The sequence below is a fragment of the Bos javanicus genome, chromosome 3 (assembly GCF_032452875.1).
Source record: "Bos javanicus breed banteng chromosome 3, ARS-OSU_banteng_1.0, whole genome shotgun sequence".
Taxonomy (NCBI): Eukaryota; Metazoa; Chordata; class Mammalia; order Artiodactyla; family Bovidae; genus Bos; species Bos javanicus.
The window spans coordinates 110,705,326-110,729,931 of NC_083870.1; the positions used below are offsets into that span (position 1 = coordinate 110,705,326).

The 24,606-nt window shown below is 39.3% G+C and overlaps 1 protein-coding gene across 7 annotated transcripts in view; it reads right to left on the reverse strand.

The window, feature by feature from the left end:
• Nucleotides 1-24,606, reverse strand: part of ZMYM4 (zinc finger MYM-type containing 4) — a 164,866-nt gene that overhangs the window by 129,187 nt on the left and 11,073 nt on the right. Inside the window, exon 2 of one of the 7 annotated variants that reach the window (XM_061412551.1) lies at nt 22,608-22,651. The exons of the other annotated variants lie outside the window; for them this stretch is intronic. Within the exon in view, the coding sequence (XP_061268535.1) occupies nt 22,608-22,640 (33 nt within the window). The 5' untranslated portion in view covers nt 22,641-22,651. The remainder of the gene's footprint in view (nt 1-22,607; nt 22,652-24,606) is intronic. 7 annotated transcript variants of the gene reach the window in all.

Sequence of the window (24,606 nt, forward strand, 5' to 3'; positions counted from 1 at the left end):
TATTCTTGCCTGGAAAATCCCATGGGTGGAGGCGCCTGGCAGGCTACAGTCCATGGGGTCGTAAAGAGTTGGACACGACTGAACGACTTCACTTTCACTTTCAAAGGAATGAAGAGCACAAGAAATGTAAGTATCTAAGTTACCAACTATATACCTACTGTCTTTCAACTTCAAATCTGATTTTCTCTGCCTTGTTTTTGGCATCTATAAACACTTCTCCTTTGTCATCTGGCAGTGTTAACTTTTGACAACAGATTGCACCCAAAGAATACTCTGGAAAGAATGGGTCCTCTTCTCATTGCACTGTGCTCTAATCTGCTTGGCTCCAGTGGAGGCCAGTGGTCTATGAGACAGTCGATGGCCCTCTCCCCAGGTGCCAACTCCCCACCAGTCTCAGCAACACACACACAACTCCACTGGTGGTTTCCTACTCAGACACACACACACACCCGCAGGTAGTTTCCTATCAGATTTGGTCAGCTCCCTAGAGGGTAGCATACCGAGTAAGTTTCAGCAGTACTCCAATGAGCAGGTTTCCCAGAGAATTATGCCGATACTCCAGGTGGCTTCTTCTCAGGTTCAGCAAGGGGTTTTCTAGTGACTTTTGTCAGCACCCGAGGAAGGTTTCCTCCCTGCCAGCAAAAATCTGCAGCACCTAAAACTTCTTCAGCATCTACTGGCATTCCACCCTCTCCAAAATCTGAATCTCAGCCCTGAAGGTGGGAGACAGGCATCTTCACATCTTTCCATCACTGCTACTTTGCCTCAGTCCTACAGCTAGTGGCTACTCCTTTTACCTGCTAGTCTGTAAACTTTAATATTCTCTTTTGCCCTTAAGAGTTAATTCTCTGCTGCTGCCGCTGCCAAATTGCTTCAATCGTGTCTGACTCTGGGCGACCCCATAGACAGCAGCCCACCAGTCTCCCCCGTCCCTGGGACTCTCCAGGCAAGAACACTGGAGTGGGTTGCCATTTCTTTCTCCAATGCGTGAAAGTGAAAAGTGAAAGTGAAGTCACTCAGTCATGTCCGACTCTTCGCGACCCCATGGACTGCAGCCCACCAGGCTCCTCCGTTCATGGGATTTTCCAAGCAAGAGTACTGTAGTGGGGTGCCATCACCTTCTCCGTAATTCTCTGCTACTGGTTGATAATTCTTTACACTAAACTTTTCTTATTCAATTTACTTTTCAGTTTCTGATCTCTGACTAATACAGGGTAGGTAATGGCAGTGTTGACAGTAGACAGACCCACAAGGATGAGATTTGGAGATTGGCTTGATTGTGTCTCTGGGTTTAAGCATTGGGCTCAAAGAGGAAATAGGAGGCTAGTAATCCCTGGCACACAGTGCCATTAGAGTTGTTACACTTAACTGTTAAAGCAGTAATGATGAGTTATATCCATCTCATATAACAGATTTATGAGATGGATTCTCCAAGTGCTCTTCAGCAGTTAAAGAATAACAAGTTCAGGTCCATTAACTCTCAAATCAAATCACAGTCTGAGAAACAGAGCACTTTCATGATGGTATTAAAAAAAAAAGTCTTAATTCTTATAACCATAGGTTGAAGGGTTTCCCTGATGGCTCAGCTGGTAAAGAATCCACCTGCCATGTGAGAGACATGGGTTTGATATCTGGGTTGGGAAGATCCGCTGGAGAAGGGAAAGGCTACCCACCCCAGAACTCTGGCCTGGAGAATTCCATGGACTGTATGGTCCATGGGGTCCCAAAGAGTCAGACACAACTGAGTGACTTTCACTTCCACTTTCCTAGCTTGGTATTACTAAAAATGAAATGCAAAATCTAACTGTGCAAACAGCTGAACTACAATTATCACATGAATTCACAGTCGAACCATTTCTAATATGAAAGTAAGGGCAATGACTAGGGAAAGAATGGATCCTTAAACCTGGAATGGGAACGTGTGATTGAACCAGAATGAAAAAGACAACTTCAAATCTCCAGGAGAAATAACTTACCATCCTGTATGTAAGAACAGCCTTCCTTTTCTTGAATATCTGTGACATCCTTATGTGACACAAATGACTTGCGAGAAGATGTTAACTCTCTTCAAGATCAACCACAACCAACCCTGTTATCACTAGACCCACGAACTGGTTGCAGTAATACAAATACACACTATGACCCAACAGGGAAGAAATTACATGTCCAAAATGCCAAAACCTTGCTAACATATAAAGGCAAAAACCTGGGACTGCGTGTGAAAACAGATGCTGAGGGTATTAGACCAAGGAGATTATATAATTCATTAAAATGAGTGAGATAACTACAGATTCAGAATGTAATGTGCTAGCTGTGCAGCTGGAGGTGGCTCTACTGGCTTAGTTGTTGGTTTAAACTTATACTCAGCAATAGCTGATAATCATTAGGGAAATGCAAATCAAAACTACACTAACAATGAAGATGTAATAAAGTTTAAAGAGACTGAGATAGCAAAGTTCCACTGGCATTATGTAGGAGAGGAAATCCAAAGGCTCAGGGAGACAGGAACATCGTTCATTTATCCTCTGCAACCTGCACACCTATTACCCAACTACATTCTCTGAGAAGGCCCAGAGGACGCTACACTAGTGAGAGAAGCACATACCCTGAGAAGCTGTGTGGCGGCTCTCTTTTGGAAGTCAGATATGGAAGCCAGCCCCCTGAGATGGGGCCCCAGGCAGCAAAGGCCAAGTGGCAGCACTCAACCCCAAGATAAGGGCAGCAGAGAGGCACCAGTAATCAGAGTGCCTGGCCTGCAGGAGCCTGGCAGTGGCTAACTGTTCACAATGATTCTAGCAATGAAATACATGGGCAGCGTAATCTACCAGAAAAATGTCTAAATCTGGTTGCCAGAAACTCACCTAAGTCATCAGAGTGGAAGTTAAGGACATGTGACCAGTTTCCAGACCAAGTTAATTAACTGACTCACTGGCTCTTTTTTATTAAGATTTATTGATTGATTGATTGATTGATATTCGGCTATAGTGGGGCTCTGTTGCTGCAGGCAAGCTTTTTCTAGTTGTGAAGAGCAGGAGCTACTCTTCACTGTGCCTTCTCAATGCGGCAGCTTCTCTTATTGTGGCTTCCCAGATGGCACAGTGCTAAAGAATCCGCCTGCCAATGTAGAGACACAAGAGATGCAGGTTCAATTCCTGGGTTGGGAATATCCTCTGGATTAGGAAATGGCAAATCCCTCCAGTATTCTTGCCGGGAAAAATTCCAGGGATAGAGGAGCCTGGCGGGCTACAGTCCACAGGGTCTCAAAGAGTTGGACACAACTGCACGCACACTCTCTCTTGTGGAGTACGGGCTCTAGGGCATGGAGCTCCAGTAGTTGTAGCACATGGGCTCAGAAGCTGTGGCTCACAGACTAAAGCACAAGCTCAGTAGTTGTGGCACACAGGCTTAACTGCTCCAACGCAGCTGGGATCTTCCCACACCAGGGGTTGAACTGGTATCCCTTGCATTGCAAGACAGATTCTTAACCACTGGACCACTAGGGAAGTCCCCCATTGCCTCTTAATTGTGGGGAGATTTGGTTCTCTTGAGGAAGGACTCTGCACCATTACCACAAGTGGTGGTGGTGGTGGTGGTGGTTTAGTGGCTAACTCATATCCAACTCTTTGCAACCCCATTGACTAAAGCCCCAGCAGGCTCCTCTGTCCATGGGATTTCCCCAGCAAGAATACTCGAGTGGGTTGCCATTTCCTTCTCCACGGGATCTTCCCAACCCAGGGATCAAATCCATGTGTCCTGCTTGGCAGGTGGATTCTTTACCACTGAGCCACCTGGGAAGCCCCTAACACAACCATAAATCTTCCTCCAAGCCTCCCCCAAGATGGATCCACAGCCACTTAATAAGGAGTGGTTTTCAATCAGGGGCAATTTCACTTCCCAAATCTAGAAAAGTTGGCAGTGTCTGGAGGCATTTTTGGTTATCACAACTAGGGAGTTCAACTGACATCTAGTGGGTACAGGTCAAGGATGCTGCAAAACATCAATGTATACAACAGCCACCACAGCAAAGAATTATCTGGCCTTAAAAGACCCTACATGATCTAGACAGTTATCTCCCTGATCTCTTCTCTGACTGTTCACCACCTTGCTCTTTCACCTCCAACTGCCTGTTCGATGCTCATAAAACACGCGCAGTACTCTTCTGCTTCAGAGCTACTGCCCTTGTTTGTTTGCCCTCTCCTATCATGTTCTTCCTCTCAGAGATTTGTATGGGTTTCTCATTTCCTTCAGATTTTTGCTTAGATGCCCCTGTTTAAAACTGCAATGCCCCTTCCACTATAGCATACTGTGTCCCATTTTAATAACATTGAGTTTTCCCATCCAGGAACATGCTATATTACTCTATTTTTTCCAAGAGTCATCAAAGCACAGTGGTTACAGGGACTTGCCTGGCAGTCCAGTAGTTAGGACTGCCCACTCCCATTTTTTTTTTTTTTTGGCCCCATCTTCTGGCTTATAGGATCCTAGTTCCCCAATCAGGGACTGAACGTGGGCCCTTGGCAGTGAGAGCACAAACTCCTAACCACTGGACTGCCAAGGAACTGCCTTAAATATTTTCTTTACAGTATAGCTCTGCTCATATCCCAAGTTGTGATATGGCATGTTCTCATTGCTATATTCTTTTTGTTACTAAGGTATAATTAACATATAACACCATTATTATACTCTATAAACAACTGAAGCTAGTTATAACTTATTTAACCCAAGAGTTGCTTAAAAGTTTTAAAATTTCAAAACGGTTGGATTGTTTTAATTGATACTCTACTCATCTCAGTTTTAATGCACTATGGTCAAAGAATGTAATCTCTAAATTTTAAGGTTTTAAAATTTGCAATCTTCTTCAAAGTATAAATTATGATTAATTTCTGTAAATGTTCCATGAGAATGTAAAAAGGCAATGTCTCCTCATTCTGTACCAGGTTCAATTAAACTATAAACCTCTAAACCATTTAAATTTTTGTTTTATATACTTCACTACAAGGCTTTTTGATACATAAAAATTCATGGCAATTACATTCTCAAAGTGAATTATATCTGTTATGAATAAAGTCAGAAATTTGTGGCAGATAATCATTTTTTTACATAGTTTTCTTTTAATATTAAAATTCTGATTTTGCTGCATATGCTTTATATACACTGTTTTATTTTTAATTTTTTTAGTTTCATTGCATTTTAGATTTCTTATGAGCAACATCAAGTAGAGCTCATATTGAACAAAAGAATCTGATCACCTAACTTTTATAAATGGGCTCCAAAGGAGTCCAACCATGAATGTGCAAAATGCTTAGGACACAGATTCCCACACTCGGTAGAAACTCCAGAGAACTTTCCTAAATCTAGAAACTAAGATGATATAACTTTAAAAAGTCCTGGGAATTCCCTGGGAGCCCAGTGGTTAGGACTCCACACTTTCACTGCCAAGGGCATGGGTTCAACCTGTGGTCAGGGAACTAACATCTTCCAAGTACAGTCAAAAAAAAAAAAAAAGATGATCAAGTGTTATGTTCCCTAAATACTATTTCCCACTAAGAGGGATCAGGACTCCTGGCAGAAATGGTTGATTTCAGATCCAGAATAGGGAATACACACATGAAGCTGCTTCATCATTCAGCTACAAAGTCATGTCTGACTCCTTGCCATGGACTGTAGCATGCCAAGCTTCCCTGTTCTTCACCATCTCCCAGACTTAGCTCAAGTTCATGTCCATTGAGTCGGTAATGCTATCTAACCATCTCATCCTCTTCATTCTCTGCTGTTCTCTCCTTTTGCCTTCAATCATTCCCAGCATCAAGGTGCTTCATCTTGCATCAAAAAGCAAGTAAATTACCAAAGACTACTGAAGTCATGACAGAATGACTCAAGGGCTAACTGAGGATTTTACTGACCACAGATGGTACAACTGACGTATGTCAGTTCTCAGTTCATTTCAGTCGCCCAATCATGTCCAACTCTTTGCAACCCCATAGACTGCAGCACGCCAGGCTTCCCTGTCCATCACCAACTCCCGGAGCTTGCCCAAACTCACATCTGTCGAGTCAGTGATGCCATCCAACCATCTCAACCTCTGTCGTCCCCTTCTCCTCCTGCCTTCAATCTTTCCCAGCATCAGTGTCTTTTCTAATGAGTCAGTTCTTCACATCAGGTGGTCAAAGTATTAGAGTTTCAGCTTCAACATCATTCCTTCCAATGAATATTCAGGGCTAATTTCTTTCAGGATTGACTAGTTTGATCTCCTTCCTGTCCAAGGGACTCTCGAGAGTCTTCTCCAACACCACAGTTCAAAAGCATCAATTCTTTGAAGCTCAGCCTTCTTTATGGTCCAACTCTCACATCCATACATGAATACTGGAAAAACCATAGCTTTACAGCTTTAACTATATGGACCTTTGTTGGCAAAGTAATGTCTCTGCTTTTTAATAATGCTGTCTAGGTTTGTCATAGTTTTTCTTTCAAGGAGCAGGTATCTATTAATTTCATGGCTGCAGTTACCATCTTCAGTGATTCTGGAGCCCAAAGAAATAAAGTCCGTCACTGTTTCCATTGTTCCCCCATCTATTTGCCATGAAGTATAATACAGTACAATAAACAATACATAAATCCATTTTTGATGACTTACCAGGATAGCTCCCTCATTCCCCCACCCACCCAAAAAACAACCTTTACTTGTCATCTGTAGAGCCTGTGAGGGTATCAACTTATTTTTTAAAATGACAAAAAAAGAATTAAGCATTTATCTTGTCTTTCCTGCACTGACAATATTTCAAAGCAATAAGAAAACGAGAGAGTTAACTGACAAGGAACTATTACAGTTAACAGATACTGCAGAAATAAAAGAATCAGGAAACTATCATTTTATAACTACTAATTAAATAGTGAATCAAGAACTAATCAACGAATGATAAAAGCATTAGATCAAAACTGAAGGAGAACTTTTTAATATATGGATTAGGCTGATATCACCTGACCTAGGATGAACATCACGAATAGTGATGTGCTACCATTGCCAGTGTCATAGAAAGAACACAGGACCACCTATGAAGAAGTCTTTGCAAAAAAAAAAAAAATTAAGCATGAATCTAATCATACTTCTAACAGCTTACAGGGAACATAAGGGATGGAGGAATGTGTTCAATGACACCAGGATATAACCAGCAAAACACAGAATGTAGGAAATGCTGTACAACAAATCAAACAGTATCTTCTAAAAATAAATGGCTTTTTTTTTTAATGGGGGAAGATTTACTGATGAAAAGAGGCTGAAAAGACACAACAACCCACAGACTCTGTTTTAGCAACACACAAATCTTATTTTAGCTACTAACTTTCTGAAACAGTTTCAACAGTTGAACAGGGTATTAAGTGAAACTGAAAAATTACTAATGATTTTGTTAAGTGCGATAATGGTATTTATGGCTTATTTTTTGTAAAAAAGAGACTCATCTTTCAGAGATACATATTTTATGTATTAATAGGTAAAAAAACATATGTCCAGGATTTGCTTTAAAATATGACAGGGAGGGGCTTCCCTGGTGGTCCAGTGGCTAAGACTCTGTGCTCTGAATGCAGGAGGCCCAGGTTTGATCCCTGGTTGGGTAATTAGATTCCACATGCCCACAATGAAGATCAAAGATCCTGTGTGCTGCAACTAAGACCTGGTGTAGCCAAATAAATACTTTTTACACACACACACACACACACATATACACACATGTATATTGTAGGGAAAGAAATGTGGGAAGAATAGATGAAAAATGAGGCAAAAAGTTGATGAATCTTTAAAAAGATGAATGATGAATACATGAGCATTAGTTTATCTACTCACATTTATGTTTGAAAATTTTCATAACAAAGGTTAAGCAAAGTAGTAATCAAGTAGAAATCTCTTAAAAGTTGTATTCCTCACACTAAACAAGCCACTTTTTCTTTTAACAAACCATTTGTACAGGAGGCAGTGATCAAGAACATCCCCAAGAGAAAAGAATGCAAAAAGACAAAATGGTTGTCTGAGGAGGCCTTACAAATAGCTAAGAAAAGACAAGACACAAAAGGCAAAGGAGAAAAGGAAAGATATTATGCATTTGAATGCAGAGTTCCAAACAACAGCAAGGAGAGATAAGAAACCCTTCCTCAGTGATCAATGCAAAGAAATAGAGGAAAACAATAAAATGGGAAAGACTAGAGATCTCTTCAAGAAAATTAGATACCAAGGGAACATTTCATGCAAAGATGGGCACAATAAAGGACAGAAATGGTATGGACCTAACAGAAGCAGAAGATATTAAGACAAGGTGGCAAGAAAACACAGAAGAACTATACAAAAAAATATCTTCATGACCCAGATAACCAGGATGGCGTGATTACTCACCTAGAACCAGGCATCCCGGAATGCAAAGTCAAGTGGGCCTTAGGAAACATCACTACGAATAAAACTAGCGGAGGTGAAGGAATTCCATTTAAGCAATTTCAAATCATAGAAGATGATGCTGTGAAAGTGCTGCACTCAATATGCCAGCAAATTTGGAAAACTCATCAGTGGCCACAGGACTGGAAAAGGTTTCTTTTCATTCCCATCCCAAAGAAAGGCAATGCCAAAGAATGCTCAAACTACCATACAATTGCACTCATTTCACACACTAGCAAAGTAATGCTCAAAATTCTCCAAGCCAGGCTTCAACAGTACATGAACTATGAACTTCCAGATGTTCAAGCTGGATTTAGAAAGGCAGAGGAACCAGAGATCAAATTGCCAACATCCTTTGGATCATCAAAAAAGCAAGAGAGTTCCAGAAAAACATCTACTTCATTGACTACACCAAAGCCTTTGACTGTTTGGGTCACAACAATCTGTGGAAAATTCTTAAACAGATGGGAATACCGACCACCTTACTGCCTCCTGAGAAATCTGTATGCAGGTCAAGAAGCAATAGTTAGAACCCGACATGGAACAGACTGGTTGCAGATCGGGAAAGGAGTACGTCAAGGTTGTATACTGTCACCCTGCTTATTTAACTTATATGCAGAGTACATCATGAGAAACGCTGGGCTGGGAGAAGCCCAAGCTGGAATCAAGACTGCGGGAGAAATATCAGTAACCTCAGATATGTAGATGACATCACCCTTATGGCACAAGCCAATAAGAACTAAAAAGCCTCTTGATGCAAGTGAAAGTGGAGAGTGAAAAAGTTGGCTTAAAGCTCAACATTCAGAAAATGAAGATCATGGCATCTGGTCCCATCACTTCATGGGAAATAGATGGGTAAACAGTGGAAACAGTGTCAGACTTTATCTTTTTGGGCTCCAAAATCATGGCAGATGGTGACTGCAGCCATGAAATTAAAAGATGCTTGCTCCTTGGAAGAAAAGCTATGAACAACCTCAGCAGCATATTAAAAAACAGAGACATTACTTGCCAACAAAGGTTTACCTAGGCAAAGCTATGGTTTTTCCAGTGGTCATGTACAGATGTGATAGTTGGATTATAAAGAAAACTGAGTGCACTGGGATGACCCAGAGGGAGGGGAGGGGAGGGAGGAGGGTTCAGGATGGGGAACGCGGGTATACCTGTGGTGGATTCATTTCGATATTTGGCAAAACTAATACAATACTGTAAAGTTTAAAAATAAAATAAAATTTAAAAAAAAAAGAAAAAAAAATAAAGAAAACTGAGCACCAAAGAATTGATATTTTTGAACTGTGGTGTTGGAGAAGATTCTTGAGAATCCCTTGACTCTCTACAAGGAGAGCCAACCATTCATCATGAAGGAAACCAGTCTTGAATATTCATTGGAAGGGCTGATGCAGAAGCTGAAACTCCAATACTATGGCCACCTGATGTAAAGAAGTGATTCAATGGCAAGACCCTGATGCTGGGAAACATTGAAGGCAGGAGGAAAAGGGGATGACAGAGGATGAGATGGTTGGAGGGCATCACCAACTCGATGGACATGATCTTGAATAAGCTCCAGGAGTTGGTGATGGACAGCGAAGCCTGGTGTGCTGCAGTCCATGGTGCCACAAACAGTCAGACACGACTGAGCGACTGAAATGAACTGAACTGAAAAATAACTATTTGGGGGCCTTTCTTTACTCCTTTCATCCAACAAATGGCAACAAAGCAAAGCACGTCTTCTTTTGGTAACAGGCAGAGGACCCTTTTTTCCTTTTTATCATGACTGAATACTCTTTAAATTAAAGTGAAATTATTTTTCATATATAAAAATTACAGTACAAAAAGTATTTACTTCTCCAATACATATGTTAAGACATCAAGCATGAAAAATAACTGAACGTCAGTAAACATGCATATTTTTTTAAACTATCTTTAGTGGACCATTTCAACTTTGATATAAATTCATCAAAACTCATATGAAGAGCATATAAAAAAGCAAAAAATTTACTATGCTATATTAGAATTCAAGAACTTCTGAAAACAACATAGTCAATTTCAGGAGAATAAATGGACTGAACCAGAGAAAAACTGAAACAAACATTTGCTTCTTAAATAATTCAAGCACCACACAGAAAAGGAAAGGAAGAAAAGAGTAATGTTCACTACCAGTTTCTGGCAATGATCTGAAAGCCTTCCATGACAAGATCTTTGGCTCTTACTCTTTCCCTTTGCTTTTAGAAATCACCACCTAATGTATTCCATGTGCACTAACCTACTGAAACCTACTAAGAGAGTTAGAGTGTCTTTATTTCCATTTTATACATAAGGAAACACAAACTGTTGTTACTGCGAAGGACCAGGGCCAAATTCTACTGTCAATGGTTCCTATTCTGCAATCTTCCACTTTCTCCCCCATATTCTACTTCAAAAGGTCTGGGATAGACAGAAACTGGATGGGTATTTGTGTATTGTAAAGGGGGGACGGGTGGTGAATTCCTTCAGGGGATTCTGAAAAATACACCATGGTTTTTATTCTTCAATTTGTTAATGTGGTATATTACATTGATTGATTTCTGGATATTGAAAAATACTTATATTCATGAGATAAATCCCACTTGATCAGTGTGTATGATCTCTCAAATATATTGCTGGATTCAGTTTGCTAGTATTTTGTTGAAGACTATTTTGCATCTATGCTCATCAGTGATATTAGTCTGGAATTTTGTTTTTTTGTGATAAATGTGTCTGCTTTGAGTATAAGGGTGATGGTGGCCTCATAAAATGACTTCAGAAACGTTCCTTCCTCTGAAATTTTTTAAAAGACTTTGAGATGAACAGATGTTAACTCTTCTCTAAATGTTTAGTAGAATTCACCGGTGAAGCCATCTGATCCTGGACTTGTTTGTTTTAAATTACTGATTCAGTTTCAGTACTGATAACTGGTTTGTTCATATTTTCTATTTCTTACTGTTTCAGTCTTAGGAGATTGTATCTAAGAATTTGTCCACTTTTTCTAGGTTGTCCACTTTATTGGCATGCTGCTGTTCACAGTTGGAGAAGGCAATGGCAACCCACTCCAGTACTCTTGCCTGGAAAATCCCATGGATGGAGGAGCCTGATGGGCTGCAGTCCATGGGGTTGCTGACAGTCGGGCACAACTTCACTTTCACTTTCACTTTTCACTTTGTGCATTGGAAAAGCAAATGGCAACCCACTCCGGTGTTCTTGCCTGGAGAATCCCAGGGACGGGAGAGCCTGGTGGGCTGCTGTCTATGGGGTCGAACAGAGTTGGACACGACTGAAGTGACTTAGCAGCAGCAGCAGCAGCTGTTCACAGTAGTCTCTTATGACCCTTTGTATTTCTGTGGAGTCAGTTGCAACTTCACCTTTTTCATCTGATTTTACTGATTTGAGCTCTCTCCATTTTTTCTTGATGAGTCTGGGTAACCGTTAGTCAATTTTGTCTATCATTTCGAAGAACTAGCTTTTAATTTCATTTATCTTCTCTACTGCTTTTTATTGCAGAGAAAGGAACACCTCTGCCAACAGCAGGCAAAGATATCACACACAAAAAATATTACAGGCCAGTATCACTGATGATAATCTCCAAGCTAGGGTTCAACTGAGAACTTCCAGATGTTCAAGCTGGATTTAGAAAAGGCAAAGGAACCAGAGATCAAATTGCCAACATCCACTGGATCACAGAAAAAGCAAGAGAATTCCATAAAAACATCTACTTCTGCTTTATTGACTATGCCAAAGCCTTTGACTGTGTGGATCACAACAAACTGTGAAAGCTCTTCAAGAGATGGGAATACCAGACCACCTTACCTGCCTCCTGAGAAATCTGCACGCAGGTCAAGAAGCAACAGTTAAAACCAGACATGGAACAACAGACTGGTCCAAATTGGGAAAGGAGTACGTCAACGCTGTATGCTGTTACCCTGCTTATTTAATTTATATACAGAGTACATCATGAGAAATGCCAGGCTAGATGAAGCACAAGCTCAAATCAAGATTGCTGGGAGAAATATCAATAACCTCAGATATGCAGATGACACCACCCTCATGGCAGAAAGCGAAGAAGAACTAAAGGGCCTCCTGATGAAAGTCAAAGAGGAGAGGGAAAAAGCTGGCTTAAAACTCGATATTCAAAACACGAAGCTCACAGCATCCAGTCCCATTACTTCATGGCAACAGATGGAGAAACAATGGAAACAGTGACAGACTTTATTTCTTTGGGCTCCGGAATCACTGTAGATGGTGCCCGCAGCCATGAAATTAAAAGACACTTGCTCCTTGGAGGAAAAGCTATGACCAACATAGACAGCATATTAAAAAGCAGAGACATTACTTTGCCAACAAAGGTCCATATAGTCAAAGTCATGTTTTTTCCAATAGTCATGTATGGATGTGAGAGTGGACTCTAAAGAAAGCTGAGCACCAAAGAATTGATGCTTTTGAACTATGGTGTTGGAGAAGACTCTTCAGAGTCCTTTGGACTGCAAGGAGATCAAACCAGTCAATCCTAAAATAAAATCAGCCCTGATATTCATTGGAAGGAATGATGCTGCCTGAAACTCCAATACTTTGGCCACCTGATGCGAAGAACTGACTCATTAGAAAACATCCTGATGCTGGGAAAGACTGAAGGCAGGAGAAGGGGACAACAGAGGATGAGATGGTTGGATAGCATTACCGACTCAATGGACATGAGTTTGAGCAAGCTCTGGGAGTTGGTGATGGCCAGGGAAACCTGGCATCCTTCGGTCCATGAGGTCGCAAAGAGTCAGAGAGAACTGAGCAACTGAACTGAACTTATCACTGATGAACAACAGATACAAAAATCCTCAACAAAATACTAGCAAACCAAACCCAACAATACATTAAAAGGATCATACATCATGATAAAGTGTGATTTATCCCAGGAAAGCAAGGATTTTTCAATATCCAAAGATCAATATGATACATCATATTAACAAACTAAAGAATAAAAACCACAGAATCATCTCAATAGATGCAGAAAATGCTTCTGACAGAACTCAATATCCATTGAAAATAACTCTCTAGAAAGCAGGCACAGAGGGAACATATCTCAACATAATAAAGGTCACATATGACAAACCCATGGCTAACATCACACTCAACAATGGAAAGTTCAAAGCATTCCTTCCAAGACCAGAAACAAGACAAGGAAGGACACTTTCACCACTGTTATTCAACAGTTTGGAAAGTCCTAGCCACAGCCTCAGAAAAGAAAAACAAAGGAATCCGAATGGGAAGGAAGAACTACAACTGTCAATGTCTGCAGATAACATGATAGTATAGACAGAAAATCCTAGAGATGCCACCAGAAAACTACTAGAACTCATCAGTGAATTTGGTAAAGTTACCAAATACAAAATTAACATACAGAAGCCTTTTACATTTCTACACACTAACAACAAATTATCAAAAACAGAAATTAAAGAAACAATCCTGCTTACCACTGCACCAAAAACAATAAAATACCTAGGAATAAATCTACCTCAGGAGGCAAAAAGCTTGTACTCCAAAAACTGTAAGACACTGATGAGAGACATTGAAGTCAACACAAATGGAAAGATATATTGTGTTCTTGGATGGGAAAAATCAATACTGTTAAAAATAACCATACTACCCAAGGCAATCTACAGATTCAATGCAATCCCTATCAAACTACCATGGCATTTTTCACAGAACTAGAACAAATAATTTTAAATTTTGTATGGAAACACAAAAGATCCTGAATAGCCATAACAATCTTGAGAACGAAGAATAAAGCTGAAGGAATCAGACTCCCTAACTTCAGGCTATATTACAAAGCTACAGTAATCAAACTCAAATTACCAAACCAGACACTAGATCAATGGAAGAGGACAGAAGGCCCAGAAATATACTCATATGCTTATGTCTGACAAATCTATGACAGAGGAGGCAAGGATGTACTGTGGAGAAAAGACAGCCTCTTCAACAAGTAATGCTGGGAAAACTGGACAGCTACACGTAAAAGAGTGAAATCAGATATACACTATACACAAAATAAACTCAAAATGGATTCAAGACCTACATATAAGACGGGATACTATAAACTTCTAGAGGAAGACACAGGCAGAACACTCTTTGACATAAACACAGGGAATTAACCTAAATGTCCACTGACAGATGAATGCAGAAACCAGATGTGGTATGTGTGCATGCGTGCCTGTGTGTGTGTGTGTATATATATGAAAATATATAAAGGAGTATTACTCAGCCATAAAACAGAATGAAATAATGTCATTTACAGCAATATGAATGATCTAGAAACTTACATGTGGAATCTGAAAAAATGATACAGATGAACTTATTTACAAAGCAGAAACAGACTCACAGACATAGAAAACAAGTTTATGGTTACCAAAGAGGAAAAGGGAGGAATGATAAATTAGGAATGTAGGATTAACAGAGACACACTTCTCTATACTAAATAAACAACAAAGACTTATTGTATGACACATGAAACTATGTTCAGTATCTTGTAATTAACTAGAATGGAAAAGAAATATGAAAAAAATAGATAAATACATGTATGACTGAGTCAATCTGCCACACACCTGAAACTAACACACCACTGTAAATCAACTATAATTCAATAACAAGTTGCTTTTTTTGAAACAAAAAAAAAGAAATACATCATGATGTTTTCTATTGGGTCCTTTGACATGATCTACGTGCTTATTCCCACAAAATTAAATTTGTGTCTGTGTGTGTATTCACCCACTTCAATCTCAATTTCTACTCTTTGAAAAATACTTAAGAATATGAAGTCGAGCCACAGACTAGGAAAAAATATTTCCAAAACACATATCAAGTAAAAGATTTATATCCAAAATACAAAAATAGCTCTTAAAATGCAACATAAGAAAACATATATGACCCAGCAATCCCACACCTAATTATTTACCCAAAGGAAATGAAAATGTATGTGTATACAAAAACCTATAAGCAAGAAGTTCAGACTGATGTTTCCTGTTGAAAAGGAGATGTTATTGTTCCTTTACTCAGAGTCTCCTACTGAAGATTCACGTCTGAAATTACTTTTAGAATAAGTGCTAGAAGATACTGGTTTTTTTTAGCAGATTCAGTAATGTTTGCTCCAGTTAATAATGGCACATACGTACCTAACCGTATTCTCTCATCAATCACATTAGAATTATCTATATTTTCCTATTATGGTTCTTATTTCTTTTAATCTTTTCTCCCTATACATCTTTTCATAAACTGCCTCAAATTCATTGTTCATTATGAACAAGTATAAAGAAATTACACCCAATGTAATAAGCTTTTTCCTCATTAATTCCTTCTTGAAAATGAAGGGTTTTTCCCCATTTGTATACTTTGCTTTAAACTTTTTTTGAAAGAGCAAAGTGTTATAGTATATCCCTGCAATAATATAGTGCTTAGGAAAAGAAAAAAATCTATAGGCAGGGACCTTCCTGGTGGTCCAGTGGTTAAGAATCCATCTTCCAATTCAGGGGACATGGTTGAAGAACTAAGATCTCACATGCCATGGTGCAATTAACTCCACACACTCTAGAGCCTGAGCTCCACAACACAAGAAGCCCACACTACACTCAGAGAAGCCTGCACGCACGACTAGAGAAGTCAGCACACCACAACAAAGACCAGGGCAGCCAAATAAAAAACACTTACAGGCAAATATTTATTATGACTTTACTCATAATCACCAAAAACTAGAAACAATACAATTGTTTTTCAACTGGTAAGTTGATAGATTTTGGTACATCCACAAAAAGGAATGTTAGTCACCAATAAAAAGGAACTGCTGACACATGCAACAATATGGATAAATTTCAAATGCATTATGCTAAGTGAAAAAAAACAAAATTCATAAGGCTGCACACTGTATGATGTTATTTATATGGTTTTCTGAAAATGCAGAATTGCGGAAGAGAAAACGGATCAGGCCAGAGGTAGGGGAAAGGCTGGCTGTAAGGGACATGAGGGATTGGGGGTTGATGGAACTGTTCTGGATCCTGACTCTGTTGGTAGTTCAATAAGTTACAGAATGTACTGTACAGTAAAAGGCATAAATGTTACTCCATATAGAATACCTCAATAAACCGTAAATATATTTTTCACATGCCTTAAATCAGTAGTTTCACTTCTAGAGTTACAGACAGAAGTTACACACAATCAGACTTCCCTGGTGGTACAGTGGATAAGAGCCTGCCTGCCGATGCAGGGAACACAGGCTCGATCTCTGGTCTAGAAAGATTCCACATGCCACAGAGCAACTAAGCCTCTGTGCCCCAACTACTGAAGCCCATGTGCTGAGAGCCTATTCTCCAAAAAAAGAGAAGCCACCTCAATGAGAAAGCAGTGCACCACAATGAAGAGCAGACCCCACCTGCTGCAACTAGAGAAAACCTGTGACCAACAACAAAGACCCATCACAACCAAAAATAAAAGTTAAAAAAAAAAAACTTGTAAAAAGTTACACAGAAAGCTGTTTGCTTTAAACCTTTTTCTATAACAACTTCAATGAGATGCCACATAATTCACATCACACATCTAAAGTACACAACCCAATGAGTGTTAGTATACTCAGAGTTACATAACCATGACCACAATCGATTTTAGAATATTTTTCTTATCCCAGGAGGAAACCTCAAACCCTTGGCTATCACTCACTGGTCCCAACATCCCCCAACCAGTTTAGCCAGTTTCAGTTCAGTCGCTCAGTCATGTCTGACTCTTTGTGACACCATGGACTGCAGCATGCCAGGCCTTCCTGTCCATCACCAACTCCCGGAGCTTACTCAAACTCATGTCCATTGCGTCAGTGATGCCATCCAACCATCTCATCCTCTGTCGTCCCCTTCTCCACCTGCATTCAATCTTTCTCAGCATCAGGGTCTTTTCCAATGAGTCAGTTCTTTGCATCAGGTGGCCAAAGTATTGGAGTTTCAGCTTGAGCATCACTCCTTCCAATGAATATTCAGCACTGATTGCTTTTAGGATGAACTGGTTGGATCTCCTCATAGTCCAAGGGACTCTCAAGAATCTTCTCCAATACCACAGTTCAAAAGCATCAATTCTTCAGCGCTCAGCTTTCTTTATAGTCCAATTCTCACATCCATACATGACTAATGGAAAAACCATAGCCTTGACTAGAGGGACCTTTGCTGGCAAAATAATGTCTCTGGTTTTTAATAAGCTGTCTAGGTTGGTAATAGCTTTTCTTCCAAGGAGCAAGCGTCTTTTAATTTCATGGCTGCAGTCACTATCTGCAGTGATTTTGGAGCCCCCAAAAGTAGTCTCTCACTGTTTCCACTGTTTCCCCATCTATTTGTCATGAAGTGATGGGACCAGAGGCCATGATCTTAGTTTTCTGAATGTTGAGTTTTAAGCCAACTTTTTCACTCTCCTCTTGTACTTTCGTCAAGAGGCTCTTTAGTTCTTTGCTTTCTGCCATGAGGGTGGTGTCATCTGCGTATCTGAGGTTGTTGATATTTCTCCCAGCAATCTTGATTCCAGCTTGTGCTTCATCCAACCAGTTTAGCCTCACTTTTAACAGGAAAAGATTTTAAACAACCTAAGAATTGGAGGATATTCCCACATTATGGTCTATCTATACCACAGATTATTACAATTTAAAATATTTTAAAGTTATAAAGTATTACAACTTTAAAATATTATCATTTTAAAGCCATTAAAGTTATGTTTACAAGCATATTTTTAATAACAGAAGCAGTGCTCGGGGTAAAAATTTAGGTTAAAAAATCAGGAAACAATTATGGCTGAATAAAACACGATTTTTTTAAAAGGCACAAAAGCAAGAAAAGTAGCATGTCAATCAACATAGCTGTATTGACAGAACTTATATAAGAGGACGGAATGAGAAGTAGTTGGAACCATTTGATAGGTCTTTAGGCTATATCTAGAGCTGTGGTACTCAACGAGGGGCAATCATGCCCCTCAGGAGACATCTGGCCATGCCTGGAGGTATTTTCAGTTCTCACAATGGGGAGTCAGTGCTACTGGCATGCAGTTGGTAAAGAACAGGTATACTGCTAAACATCCAAAATACACAGGGCAACTCGCTCTACCCCATACACATTACCTGGTTCAAAACCTCAACAATATCAAAGTTGAGACTCTGATGTATACTTTACAGTGAAGCTGTTATCTTCTTATCACAAGCAATTTAGACCAGTAATCTAATGTAAGGAAATAACAGTTTCTTCCTATCTTGGTAAAACCTCCAGGGCTTCCCTGCTGGTTCAGACAGCAAAGAATCCACCTGCAATGTGGGAGACCTGGGTTCGATCCCTGGGTTGGGAAGATCCCTGCAGAAGGAAACGGCTACCCACTCCAGTATTCTGGCCTGGAGAATTCCACAGACAGAGGAGCATGACAGGCTATACAGTCCATGGGGTCGCAAAGAGTCATACAATTGAGCGACTTTCACTTCACTTCACTTCACTTCCCTTATCCTCATTACTATGTGTATTCTTTTCCATTTTCCCATCTCAGTTTATGGTGCCACGAAGTATCTAGCTCATCCAGGTGAAAACCCAGAGGTCTGCAGTCTTATTTCCCTATTCAATCAATCCACAAGTTGTACTGACTCCATCTCCAAAATGTATTACAACCAATTCTCACCATCTCTACCTTCCTCAAACAATGGTTACCTTTACACAAAAATTACACCGAGAACCTCCTAATTCATCCTCTTTCCCATCATGCTCCCTGAAGATCACCCTATACACAGGAACTAAAGGAACCTTTTTAAGAGATCTTATTTAAAAACCACAAGCTGGCTTCTTAGAGAAATATCTAATATTGTTTGTTTCCACCCCAATTACTCACTACCATATTATCTTATGCTCTCTTATTTTCTTCACTACCTGAAATTATTTTATCTATTTCTTATTTTCTGTCTTGCACCCCCACCACCAGCATGAACCTTGTCTTTCTTGTTCATTACTATTTCTCCAGCACCTAGAACCATGTGTTCAGTTCAGTGGCTCAGTCGTGTCCAACTCTGAAACTCCATGGCTGTGTGACACATCTTATATATATGTTGAATAAGCCAATCTGTCTTACACAAATGTTGGTCTGTTTGCTCTATTGTAGCCAAAGACTAACATAACACTACATCTCTGCAGAAAGGAGACTGAATCTCCTGAAGTGAACTAGTCCCAATGTTAGTCAGCCAAAAAACAAGAAATTACAGGTCAGGATGCTAGATCCTCAGAAGAAAGGAGAGAGGAATAAGTTCATCTATAAGGTAACATGTTGACCCCCTCACTATTCTACTTCCCTTAGATACTCTTTGAATTCTCTCCCTGTGGCAAGAGGCAGGTTGCTTCACAGCTCTTACTCTCATCCTGGAAATAAGTTCTTTCCCTCAGATCTCAAACTGCTTCCAGGTTGCAAAGAGAAGACATCCTCTATTCACTAGACAATAAGCTGAAGGCTTAGTAGGTAAATGTTACCCATTTCTCCTAGATCAGCCTATGTAAAAGCCAGCTATATTTGTTTTCAAATTCCCTCCTACTATGCTAAACTTTTAACTGTTGTTGTTCAGTCACCCAGTTGTGTCCAACTCGGTGAGACCCCATGACCTACAGCACACCAGGCCTCCCTGTCCTTCACCACCTCCCGAAGTTAGCCCAAGTAAATGTTAATTGCCTCAGTGATGCCATCCAGCCATCTCATTCTCTATTAAAAGTTAAAAGCAAACTTTTTTAATAGTCCTGTGTAAAAAATCATAGCCTGGTCTCAGCTGTATTGGGTGGAATTAAGCTAAGATTTTGTCTCCATATTTGGGTTGCAGAGCCCAAGCAGAACCCCCACCAAGGTAACATAATAGCAGCAAAGACAACCAGAAAGAAACTCTCCCACGAAGGAAAAGAAAATTTCCAGGATGAGAGTAAGAGCTGTGAAGCAACCTGCCTCTTGCCACAGGGAGAGAATTCAAAGAGTATCTAAGGGAATTAGAATAGAATAGTGAGGGGGTCAACATGTTACCTTATAGATGAACAGATTTTCATTTCTGAAGATACTTCAGTCTCCAGTGTATAAAATGAATGGGGAATAGGAAACAGTAGATTACAGAAAGGGAAAATAAGAATTGTAAAGGCATAGAAAGTAAAAAGACAAAGCATTTTAAGTACTAGAACTAGGGTGTTGGCAGTAGCACTGAAGTTTTAAAAATAATTTCAGATAATCTCAACAAGATTTACCAATTTAAACTGGATTGATAAGGGAAAAGGAATAAGCAAGATGACTCAGAAGTCTCTAAGTTGGGTGATAATACAGGAAGAAAAACAGGTTCAGAAGGAATAGGGCACTATTTGGAAGATTAAGTACCTGTCAAGGATATAGAGAATTCCATTTTAGGTATACTGAGTTAGCAATACTCACAAGACATCAAAATGTGAGTCAAAGCTCACATTTGGAAACACTGATTTTGAATTTTAGAGACAACAGAGAAGCAAAGGAAGGAAATCACATAATGTATTTAATGGGTAATGGCTAAAATCACTGTAGAAGGAATTACCCAACAAAAATGCAGCTGGGGGAACAAGACCTACGGGGCAAGCAAAGTCAGAGGTGACTGAAAAGAATCAATTCAAGAGAAGAACCACGAGAATGCCATCTTATACCTAAGGGAGAAGTTTCAAGGAAAGAATGGGTAATAGGGTCAGATGTTTAACAAAGATCAAAAAAGGAAAGTTCTGAAAAAGCATCCGTTAGACTTGGTGATTATCAGGTCATTTCAGTGATTTTAAAGAGAATTTAAGTGGTGAAACAGAAGGAAAAGCATAGGTGTGACTGAGGAGTAAATGCGAAATATTCAGCTGATACCATCTCAAAAAAACTCCAAAGTCAAAACACTTGCCTGAGTTCAGTCTATGGTCTATAAACTACCATTTCCCACTTGGAGTTAATTCCAAGGCTGAAGTGGTAATATACAAGATGAGCCAATGAGCCTAGGAACATCTTTTTGGCCAAAAGGGGAGACTCGAGGACTGCTGGAATTAAGTCAAAAGGATATATACAAGTATTTTATTCTTTTTGATTATAATATAAACAAAATCATTTTTTTATTTCCTTTTGGGGTTGTTCATTGCTAGTATATAGAAATAAAACTAAGTTATTTATTTTTTGTATCCTGAACTTTAATTTCTCAGAGGGCTTGATTTTTGGGGGAGGAGGAGGATTTTTACAGGCTTCTACATACAAGGTCATATCCTCTGTAAATATAGTTTTACTTCTTTCTTTGCAATTAGGATCTTTTATTTCTTTCTTGCCTAAATGCTTTGGCTAAAACTTCATATACCACATTGAACAGAAATGCCAAAAAAGGGCATCTCTGTCTTATTCCTACTCTGAGGGGAAATTTTTTCAGTCTTTCATCATCAAAAATGATGTTAGCTACGATTTTTCATATATAGACTTTATCATATTGAGAAAGTTTCCTTCTATTCCTAGTTTCTTGAGTGTTTTTATAAAAGGATGTTGGATCTTTTCAAATGCTTTATTTCCCCTACATCAACAAAGATTATCATGCTTTTTCCCTTCACTCTATCAATGTGGTCTATTACTCTGACTGATATTGTAGCAAAGGAGGTATAAAACTTACACATTGAGGGACGTGTACAAAACACTGCTGAAAGAAATTAAAGAAGACCTAAATAAACTGGAAGACATCCCATGTTCACTGATTCACAACATTTAATAGTGCTGGGATGAAACATACTACTCAGGAGATTCACAGATTGAATCCAATGCCTATAAAAATTCCAATGGCACTACTGCAGAAATCAACAAAAATCCTAAACTTACGAATTTTAAAAAAACCCCAAGTAAAGACAAAACAATCTAGAAAAAAAAGCAAAGTTGGAGGACCTGTACCTTCCAATTTCAAACTTCTTACAAACTACAGTAATCAAAACAGGGACTTCCCTAGGGGTCCAGTGTTCAACACTCGATGCTTTCACTGCTGAGGGCCAGGTTCAATCCCAGTCCCTGGCTGGGGAACGAAAATCCCACATGCCATGCAGGGCAGCCAAAACAACAACAACACCACACACACAATGAGGAATAAATTAGGAATCTGGGATTAACACAGTACTGTATATAAAAATGGATAAACAACAAGTACCTGCTGAACGGCACAGGGAACTATATTCAACATCTTCTAATAACCTGTATTAGAAAAGAATATGAAAAAGAATGTATACATATATATATATATGTTTGTATAATTTAATCATCCTACTGTACAACTGAATACTGTAAATTATACTTGGAAAAAACATCAAAACCACAATGAATATACATCATGATAAATAAAATTAACACTGCTGTATATTACATATGGAAGTTGTTAGTAAGTCCTAAGAATTCTCATTACAAGAAAAAACTTTTTTTCTAAGTCTGTATTTGTATGAGATGATGGATGTTCACTAAACTTACTATGATAATCATTTCATGATGTATGTGAGTCAAATCCTTATACTGTATACCTTAAACTTCTACAATCTGGTATGTCAATTAGATCTCAATAAAACTGGGAGTAAAAACCACAAAGAGATACACTTCACACCCACCAGGACCGCTATTACCAAAAGAAAAGAACAAGTATTGGTGAGGATGTAGAGAAAACAGAACAGTCATGAACTGCTAGTGAGAATGGAAATCAGTGCAGCCTCTGTTGAAAAGTTTGGCAGGCATAAAACGACAGACATAAAATTTCCATGTGACCCAGCAAATTCATTTCTAGGTACCCAACCAAAAAATGAAGGAAGGAACTCAAATACTTGTATGGCAACGTTTACACCAGCATTTTTCACAACAGCCAAAAGGCAGAAACAACCAAAGTATCAACAGAGGAACAGATAAAACAAAATGTGCTATATACATAATTCAGCCATTTTAAAAAACGAAGTTTTGACATATCCTACAACATTATGCTATGTGAAATAAGCCAGACACCAAAAGTCAAATACTTAAGATTTCACTTATATGAAATACCTAAAATAAGCAGCAAACACACCAAAGGCTGGAGAAAAGGGCAATGGAGACTTATACCTTAATGAATATACAGAGTTTCTGTTTGGGATGAAATAGTGGTAACAGTTGCACAACACTGTTAATGTATCAAATGCCACGGACTTATACATTTTAAATGATTAAAGTCATAAACTGGACATTATATATATTTCAAGAAGCAACAGAACCAGACATGGAACAATAGTCTGGTTCCAAATTGGGAAACTGTCACCCTGCTTGTTTAACTTATAGGCAGAGTACACCATGAGAAATGCCCAGATGGATGAAGCACAAACTGGAATCCAGATTCCCAGGAGAAATATCAATAACCTCAGATATGCAGATGGCAGAAAGCAAAGAGGAACTGAGGAGCCTCTTGATGAAAGTGAAAGAGGAGAGTGAAAAAATTGGCTTAAAACTCAACATTCAGAAAACTAAGATCATGGCATCCGGTCCCATCACTTCATGGCAAATAGATGCAGAAACAATGAAAACAGTGAGAGATTTTATTTTTGAGGGCTCCAAAATCACTGCAGATGGTGACTATAGCCATGAAATTTAAAGATGTTTGCTCCTTGGAAGAAAAGCTATGATAAACCTAGACAGCATGTGAAAAAGCAGAGACATTACTTTGCCAACAAAGGTCCGTCTAGTCAAAGCAATGGTTTTCCAGTAGTCATGTATGGATTTGAGAGTTGGACCATAAAGAAAGCTGAGCACCTAAGAATTGATGCTTTTGAACTGTGGTGTTGGAGAAGACTCTTCAGAGTCCCTTGGATAGCAAGGAGATCAAACCAGTCAATCCTAAAGAAAATCAGTCCTAAATATTCATTGGAAGGAATGATGCTGAAGCTGAAGCTCCTTTTACCCACCTGATGTGAACAACTGACTCACTGGAAAAGACCCTGATGCTGGGAAAGATAGAAGGCAGGAGGCAAAGGGAACAATGGAGCATGAGATGGCTGGATGGCATCACCAACTCAATGGACATGAGTTTGAGCAAGCTCATGGAGTTGGTGATGGGACAGGGAAGCCTGAAATGCTGCAGTCCATGGGGTCACAAAGAGTCAGACACGACTGAGTGACTGAACTTAACTGAAGACATAAGA